At 38.0% G+C, this 9,519-nt stretch overlaps 1 protein-coding gene across 1 annotated transcript; it reads right to left on the reverse strand.

The window, feature by feature from the left end:
* Positions 1-1,794: 1,794 nt before the first annotated feature.
* On the reverse strand, positions 1,795-4,448 carry LOC108831713 (zinc finger BED domain-containing protein RICESLEEPER 2-like). The gene is made up of 3 exons (XM_056990489.1): positions 2,354-4,448; positions 2,130-2,264; positions 1,795-1,877 (listed from the first exon to the last, which is right to left on the reverse strand). Exons 1-3 carry the CDS (start codon positions 4,446-4,448, stop codon positions 1,795-1,797), a joined length of 2,313 nt encoding a protein of 770 aa, XP_056846469.1.
* Positions 4,449-9,519: the final 5,071 nt, after the last annotated feature.

Raw genomic sequence — 9,519 nt, forward strand, 5'->3', positions numbered from 1 at the left:
TTGTTGTACTTCGATCATCAAAGCATTTTTAATTCAATTTTGGAGGGGTTTTGTGTTATCTTTTATCACATTACATGTTTGTTGCTGCATGCACTTTGACAATAAACTTGACTATATAGAATATTGAAGATTTTCTAATTGATCAATCTTTGATTATTGTTTTGTAGTTCGTTGATCAAGTGATGTTCTATGGAATCAAAGAAATGTGTGTGTTACTTCAAGGTAATATGTTTCTTGATGCAGAAACATGTTCAAACTGGATTAATAAATTGGCTCCGGTTTCAAGCTCTGTTGTTTGTTGGATAAGGGGAATGAAGAAGTAATGTTATTTGAAGTAAAGTTACAAGCGTTGTGTAAAACAAAGTAAGAGAAGCGTTGGATATTTGTTATTTAAATACATACCAATTTTTGTAATTTAAAATATGAAACATTTAACTTTTACCTATGTTTCCAAACAATTTTTTTTCAAAATACTATCCTTATTTCCAAACAATTCTAAAGTGTACTTCAAATATTATAAGACAGAAGCATTCACTTGTTTATAAGACAGCCCTTTAATATTTTCGGTTGATGATAAAGAAATAATATCAAGTAGGCTGAACATTAACTTCCAGTGCACACCCTATCATATTCTTCCAAATGAAAATATCAGTGTGACAATTTACTAGGACGTGAAGTAGAGTAAAAATCTTAATAAATATATAATCACGTCCTTATCGTTGCATAGGAATATCAAACAGGTCGTCCCGTCCCGTCCCGTCCCGAACCGCAGCGGGCTCATCGAGTTGTGGTACATTGCGGTTCAGTCCCGCGCGGGCTGCGGTATTCCTAAACCCCGGCCCAATCCCGTCCCACCTAAAGTCTTGAATCAAATGGGCTGTCCCGCGGGATATCTTCAATCTGCATGTTTTGGGCTCGGCCCGCGGGCCGCAAGTTCTTTTGCCATTTCTGCAGCAGTATGTTTGAACATAAGTTCGTAAAAGGCTGTAAATGATCAAACAAAACTTTCTAACTTGTATCTAACTCCCACACCGTATCTAATATGAACTAAATTTAATATTTTCTTGACTCCCATGAATATAAAACATAATGCACCGTATCAAATATTTTCTAGTAACAAATGTAGTCAAGACACAATTATTTTTACCAAAGTCATGTTTCAACTAGTTTATATTTTATTGACTAAGAAAAACATCAATTAGGTTAAGTCAAGTGTGACAATTTACACAAAATCTTAATAATGATTTCCTGATAGGAATATCAAACAGGTCGTCCCGTCCCGTCCCGGAACCGCAGCGGGCTCATAACTCATTGCGGTTCAGTCCCGCGCGGGCTGCGGTATTCCTAAACCCCGGCCCAATCCCGTCCCACCTAAAGTCTTGAATCAAATGGGCTGTCCCGCGGGTTTCAATCTGCAGCAAGTATGTTTGAACATAAGTTCGTAAAAGGCTGTAAATGATCAAACAAAACTTTCTAACTTGTATCTAACTCCCACACCGTATCTAATATGAACTAAATTTAATATTTTCTTGACTCCCATGAATATAAAACATAATGCACCGTATCAAATATTTTTCCTAGTAACAAATGTAGTCAAGACACAATTATTTTTGAAGCAATGAAAACATAACTCATAATTTCATAAAAAACCAAATGCTATTGTTTTCTGAGTTTATAAAACTAAAACCAAACACCAATTCAAAGCTGCTAGTACTAAAACAATGTCATTAAAAAAACAGCAACTGAAAACACCAAATGAAAAGAAACAGCAAGTCAAATAAACAACAACTCAAATCACACTTTTGCAACTTCCACTTCATCACCAACAGCTGATTCAACTGATGGGGGTTTATCTTCTTCACCAAATACTTCTTCTTCTGCAAGTATTAATATTGAAGTTAGTAAAAGCCATTTTGATTCATAAAAAAAAATATATGCTTGATAATCTAGATTAATTACCATTTTGATATGATTCATATCCCCTGATCCAATTCCTAGTGCATATCAGAGCCTGCAATGTTTTGGGAGTAGACGGCTCCTGTATTTGTTGAGGACTCTTGATCCAATACTGAAAGAAGACTCGGAAGCAACTGTTGTGATTGGAATACTTAATAGATCACAAGCCATACCAGCCAAATCACCATAGCGATGAGCATTATCTTTCCAGAAGTCAAGAATATTCAAGCTCTTAAAACTGGAAACTTCCAATGGTGGTTCATCAAGATATGCTTCTAGAGGTGTCTTCCCATTCCCAACACCACTGACTTTGCGAAATGCAAAAAAAATCCTATAAAAGTTTTTAGAAAAATATCTAAGACCTGCAGTTCTGAAAAATAATAAACATACTAGTTACTTGTAAAAGGAACACTCACAGTGTAGTTCTCAAACATTTCAGTGGACACTGGCTCACATGTTTTGGGTGGAACCGTCTCACGTGGCTCCGTAGAAGGGGAGTTTGCCTTCGATTTTTTGTCATAAGACTCAAAGAGAATGCTTAGCCTCTCACGCAAGTTCTTCACCTTAACATCTTTTGTTCTCATGTCAAGCTTCCCTAAACAATGGTCAACAATTGATAGCTTAAATCGCGGATCAAAGACTGCTGCCATTGCAAAAAGACCACTGACATCATCCCAATATTTGTCAAACTTCTCCTTCATTGGTGCCACCATGAATCTGACAACCTCATCATCGCTTTCCTCATTATTCCGGAGCCAATTATGGATCATCCAGACTTGATAGAAATACAAATTAGATGTCGGGTAATTAGTGCCAGACATCATCTTTGTGATCACATCAAACGGCCCCAGAAAATTGCAGATATTACTTGCTCTTGTCCATTCTTCAGCTGTGGGCGCCATTGTAAAACCTCGCTTGTCAAATGACTCAAACTTCTCAAATGCCTTACGGTAATTTACTGCAATTTGCAGCATATAGTAAGTGGATTTCCATCTGGTCGAGACATCCAATATCAGCCCCCGAGTTTCTTTTACATTCGCAGCAACCACAGCTTTTCCGAACAACACCTCCCGCGATGTAGATGATAACACATACTTCACACTCTCTCTTACTTTGTGCAAAGCGCCTTTAATAACCTTTAACCCATCTTGCACTATAAGGTTAAGTATGTGAGCTGCACATCTTACATGGAAAAATTCTCCTCCACACACCAAGTCATCAGTCAACATTAGCTGGGACTTCACAATATCTTGCATCGAGTCATTACTTGTAGCATTATCCAATGTGACTGAGAAATTTTTTTTTTCAATTCCCCACTCTTTCATCGACTCAAGAAGCTGCATAGCAACATTCATACCAGTGTGTGGTGGCGCTAGAGCACAAAACGTGATGATCTTGCTGTTCAACTTCCAGTTCCAATCAATGTAATGTGCAGTCACACACATGTACCCTTCACGTTTTATTGACGTCCACAAGTCAGATGTCAATGATACTCGACCAGGAAGTGTAGCTAAGTCTCTCCTCAATGCGTCTCTCTCGCTTTCATATAGTCGATATACATCTGATCTAGCCGTGTTTCGACAAATGGTCTGCACATCAGGATTCAAATACGTCCAAGTTTCTCGCACTTTCTCATACTCTACGTACGAGTATGGTAGATCATGCTGGAGTATCGTCTTAGCTACCATCTGCCGAAAGACGGTATGATCATACTTGCCAGAGTGTAGCTTCCTCTCGAAATTGATCTTCTGCTGATTTCTATTTTTCCTTTGATACACCTTACATCTAAAACGATGCCTTCTCAGCCCACTGGTTCCATGCGAGTGGGAATGCCAAGCATACTCATTCCTGCAATGATTGCATTGAGCTTTCATCGTCCCATTCGGTTTGTGGACCACCGTGAAATCAGGCCACACATCTGATCTTTGCCTATTGTCCATTTCGATTTCTTCTTCATTCAACTCCTCTTCTTCATCCAACTCCTCTTCCTCCAATGAGTCATCAAAGTCTGGTATCTCCTCGACCTTCTTCTTCTTTTGCGGAGTGGTAGCCTTGGCTTTGCCCTTTTGCGACTGAGTCAATGGCTTCCTTCTTCCTCCCCGAATCACTGATTTCACAGGTACATGCTTCTTCTTTCTACACGCCTGTGAGGACGAGCCTATGCCACCATCTATTGTGGACTGCAACATGGGTTTCCCCGTGGCTGTTCCAAATCTGCTCTTTCTGCGAGGCATGTTTGTTTGGGGTGGTGGAGTGATTTCAACATCAGAATCATCAGTCTCATCATCAAGGCTCATCACCTTTCTTTTGCTTGCTTGCGTCTTTGCACCAATAGCATCAGAAGTTACACCACCTTCTCCCCTTGGATCAGAGTTCCCTTCAAGCGCAGCAATAGCATCTAGAGTAGCTTGACTCGCGAAGTCCAATGTTGATGGTGGAGTGTAGTTAGTATCCATCGTGAACTGCTCTTCTGAATCGCTCCTTGATCCCATGGTCTCTGTTTCTCTGATGTTTTGCGTTAGGTTTTTTTTTTTGAGGTGAAGTCGTGTGAACGTGGGACTATTAGCCTATTAGGGTTTTTAATATTTTGGAAATTTTTAAATTAATTATAATATAATTAAAACATAGCCTATTAGGGTTTTTAAAATTTTGATAATATTTAATTTAAACTTGCTTGAGGACAAGCACCAAAACCAAACACATTCCTAACGATAACCTAAGAAAACCTAGCTAAACAAGATTGTCTATCTATCTATCTATGCTCAACAAGACAGTGATCCGATAACCTAAGCAAATCCAGCTAAACAAGATTGTTTTATCACACATACACGTTTAAGAGACTAAGAGCTTACTAACCTGAGGTTCTTAAAGCGGCTATACTGGAGCAGCTGCTGTATGTACTTGTCTTCTCCTTCCTTGTTCACCATCACTCATCATCTCCTTCATCATCATAACTCCATCATCTTCAAGGCAGCTATAACCGATTGAGCTCCTCCTCACAACATAAGTCTCCTTCGCTGACAAATCACTCATCATCTCGAGATATACAAAACAAAAACAAATATCAGAGAGTGAATCAAGGATAGTTTACATCAAGCTAAGAATTATAGACTACTTACACAGCTTTCAAATCTCTTTTGTAGTAACACTAGCCTAAGTAACACCTTACAATCTTGGAAGCTCCGTGTTGACTCCTTCACTAAACAAGGAGGCAGGTGGCGGTGGTGGATCTAGCTGGTGTACGACCAAAACATACATCAAGTGAACACCTTCTAGAGGGTTTTGAGCCTACAGCAGCTAGATCCCCCACCACCATCCGCCTACTTGTTTAAGCTTTGCACTTTCTCCACCAAGCTCGCACGAACAGGAGTACAGGACCCTCTTTTGACCCTTTTTCACCTGCAAAAACAAAACACTAATCAGATACTTAACATAACCAGAGACATCACAGAGACAAATACAAAAAAAGAACAAAAACATAAACAAAACACATTTCAGATACTTAACATAACCAGAGACATCACAGAGACAAATACAAAAAAAGAACAAAAACATAAACAAAACACATTAGGAGTTTAGGACACTGGAACCGGTTTCATCTCTACAATGTCAACGCGAAGAAAAAAAATATCATCTAATTAGTACTTTCATAACAAACCAAAAAGAAGTAAACGCCTATTGACAGATGCATTGAACCTGAACTTGTGCCTAACATACCAATTCCTTTTTCCGTCCTAATTTTATTATTAAGTAAACAAGTATTGAAAGAGTTATTAGCAAGGTTAAACCTTCGAATGTGTCGATGAACAAGTAAATAAAGAGGAGCAATGGAGAAGACGACCATGCTTCCAGCGAGGGAGAATCTCCGGTGGTGGATATTAGAAGAATACAAGGTCCGGCGTTGCATCTGAGAAGGTTAGAAGCTCCGCTGGTGGACCAATGTAGAGAACTCTAGAAGCGCCTGTACAAGAAGATAAAATCATTGGTTAGTGCCGACAATAAAAACCACAACAAACAACAAGAATCTTTCCTTACCTGTGAGATTGTGACATGCATGAACCGCAAAAGATAACAGGAACAACATCGATGAAGAAACCATGGCCGGAGCTAGATCTTCTTCGGTGGTAAGATGCTTCGCCAACTTCTTGTGATGGCTCCAAGAAGCTTCCCCGGAGTAGATACACGGCGAATGGTAGATGGGAAGCATCATCGACCTTGAAACACGGTCACCGGAGCTCCTTCACGCCGCATCGCCTTCATCATCGCGCTCTCTCTCTCTCTCGTTTGTTTCAGGTGGAGGCAGCAAATGGAAATGAAGTAGGGTTTGCGGGACTCCAAAAACCCGCAGGTCAACCGCGGCCCAATCCCGCAAAAAGCCCAAACCGCTGAAGAGCCTGCCCGCCAATCCCGCGAAGAAACAGGCCTAAAAAACGCCGGCCCAAACCCGCCCCGCCACAGGTTCTTCTGGGTTCGGCCCGCGGTCCACAGGCTCTTTTGACATTCCTATCGTTGCATCAAATCTAAGAAATTAACTTTCAAAAAGGGTAGAACCCGAAGACTGAAAATAATTTAAGGGTGGGCACAAGTCAACTACATGCTGATTTTTGAAAGCTTGGTACTTGGCTTGCTGGTTCAAGTAATTATATTTATGATTTGAGTTTGATTTGTTTAAGGGAAATTGGGGCCTATAGCCATAAAAAAATCATAATTGGCAGACTAGCTATTTAACCTAACGATTCTATACATCCCGTTATATTTCCATATTAATACGTATTATCCCTCCACAAAACCGGCTGAACCTGATAAAAAAATAATTAAAAAATTAATTATCAACCTCACAAAAGTAAATCGTGACTTACAGAGAGGTTCACATTTTCTCCTTTTCACTTTCTCTGGTAACTTCCTTGAGGCTTAAGGTCTCCCGCTCCGATCTGCTCCAACGCCTTGCATCCGTATGCAATTGAAAGCTTCTCCAGCTCGTCCGTCTTCCGCGTTAGGGATTCGCGGCCGGTAGTAACACACCCTTCCTCTCCAATTTCACTAAGTCGATTCTTCTCAGATATTTGTAAGTCCCGTAAGTTCTCGGTGTTTTTCCGTCGGTTCTCTTCACACTCGCTTCGACTGTGCTTATTTTCTTTGAAACTTTGAGTTTGTCTAAGAATTAAGGTCTTTTAATTGCTAAGTCCATATCATCGTTCCGTTGCATACCATCGGTCCTGTTACAGAATTAATCCCTCGCATCGGCCTTTTGCAATTTGATTTGGGGTTCGGGTTTTCCTAGGTTGTGTGAGGGTTACTTTAATTTGAATTGTCTCTGTATCGGTGCTGCAAATTAGGTAGTATAGTACTTTTGGGAAAGATGTGTGGAATATCACGGCTTACAAATGCTCACTAAGTAGACATAGTATGATATTTATAATCTCGAGTCCATTTGAAATGAAATAGTATTCGTATCCAATTGAACTATTCCACTGAGTATAGTATCACTTGCTATTCTGCTTTGCTTGGCTGGCATTTACTTGTTTGCACGACAGTTGGTCACCGAGAAGGACTTCGAACTGTAGTGGCTCTTCGTGGGGAAACCAATTCGTTATGCTATACAATTTGCTTGCGTTCGTACATAGCACGAAATCCGTCTGATCTATTCTACTCGTAATGGAAGGCCCGATTTCGTTTATTTATACCATTCCATCCTAGATCCATTCCGTTGATTTGCTCTTCGTCTTATGAGTGTAGGTTTGGCGTGGAAGACTTAGGTCTTCCATGTAGATTGTTTGAGACATGATATGAGTCCACTGGAAAACTGGTTAACGACTACTTCAACCTCCGTTGGATCGAAGTGCCCAAGAGTGCATTGAAGGATGAGGATTTGGAGATGTTGGATGCGTCACAGTTTGGTCAAGTATTGCAGATGGGGGATTATACCTTCTCCACCACCCGTATTTTTATTATATTGTATACATTTCCCAATGTCTATTCCATATGACTGAGGATGAATGTAATTCATGACTCCGTAATTCAAGGAGGGTTTAATTTATGAAAGATTTGGGTTGCAATGGATGAGGGTTTATATTTTCCTAACTTGGGTTTAGTGTTTGTTGTCAGGTGTTATATTACCGACTCTCCCATTAGCTATCTATTTTATGTAAATTAGTGCTGGCTGGACTATGCAAATAGCAGAAAATAACATAGAATGAATTATCTTTTTCCTATTCAAGGGTTTACAACTGACAAAAGTTTAATTTCTGAAAGATTTGAGCTGCAGTAGATGAGGGTTTATATTCTCCAACTTGGGTGTAGTGTTCACTGTCATGTCTTCATTTACCAATCCCCCATTAGTTATCTATGTTATGTACATCAATGCTTGTTGTACTATACAAATAATAGCAAATAACATAGTATGGAATATGGAATAGAACCTCACGTAATAGCATTGTAAATGTTTACTATCATATAACGGTCATATATTATAATTAAGTTAATATTTGCATCATTTCATTTATCCAAAATATAAAGACTGTGGGTGTTTCGTACAACCAACATATAGTTTATGATTACAAAGATTATATATGGCTTATTATCTACATTAGATCCTATCTTGCTTGAAACTACATCTACTTTGATAATATTCTATATATTTAATGTGGAATGGAACATAATATTTTTCTATATAAAATAGCGATGTCTGTAACTTTGATTCTTCATTACGTTAACATAAGTTATATTACACGTACAAATATTATCCACTCAAGTCGCAGCATATTCTTATACCATGTTAATTACAAATGATCTATGCGTTCTGTATAGTTATGTACCACAGAAACCCACCACGTCACTTACTTTAAGATTTGCAACTGGTAACTTGTTAAATAAAGGGGTAGAACCGGATAAAATATGACAAAAAGACAGACATTGAATTATGTCAAAATCATTGTTACTGACTTAATTTGTCTCTCAAATATGGCTAGTTGGCCAATAAGCCATTTGTTTAAAACAAGTACGTGCTATATCAAGTAATTGGAAGAAAAATTAGTACTTGCAAATTATTTGATCTGATTTGTTACTTGTTAAAATCAAGTACTTGTTTCTAAAATACTTATTACTTAAAAAATTTAAGGAATTTAAATAAAAATATAATCTCATAAAAATAATTATATGAATTTTGCTATCTTTTTTAATCAAAGGACTTTTTATCAAATCTTAAATGTTTATCTAATTTTAGTTACAGTATAAATATACAACAAAATATTTTAATAGATAATTTAAAATTCTAGAAACAAGTAGCAAATAATAGGTAAAAATAAGCAACAAGATAAACGGCTTATCATCCGATTTAACAATGTCAGAGTAGTTGATTTTTAAAGCGAAAAACAAATAAGCCAAGTAAAAAGAATGATGACTCATCTAATTTTAAAATTTAAGTAGATTGAGATTTTGAAACTATAAAAACTTATGCCAATGTTGCTTAAACAAAAATATATTTAGGAACGGGTAACAAATCCAAACGAGTCAAGTAGTTAAATTTTTAAAGACTTGATACTTGGCTTGTACTTACAAATTATT

The sequence above is a fragment of the Raphanus sativus genome, chromosome 1 (genome assembly GCF_000801105.2).
Source record: "Raphanus sativus cultivar WK10039 chromosome 1, ASM80110v3, whole genome shotgun sequence".
Lineage (NCBI taxonomy): Eukaryota > Viridiplantae > Streptophyta > Magnoliopsida > Brassicales > Brassicaceae > Raphanus > Raphanus sativus.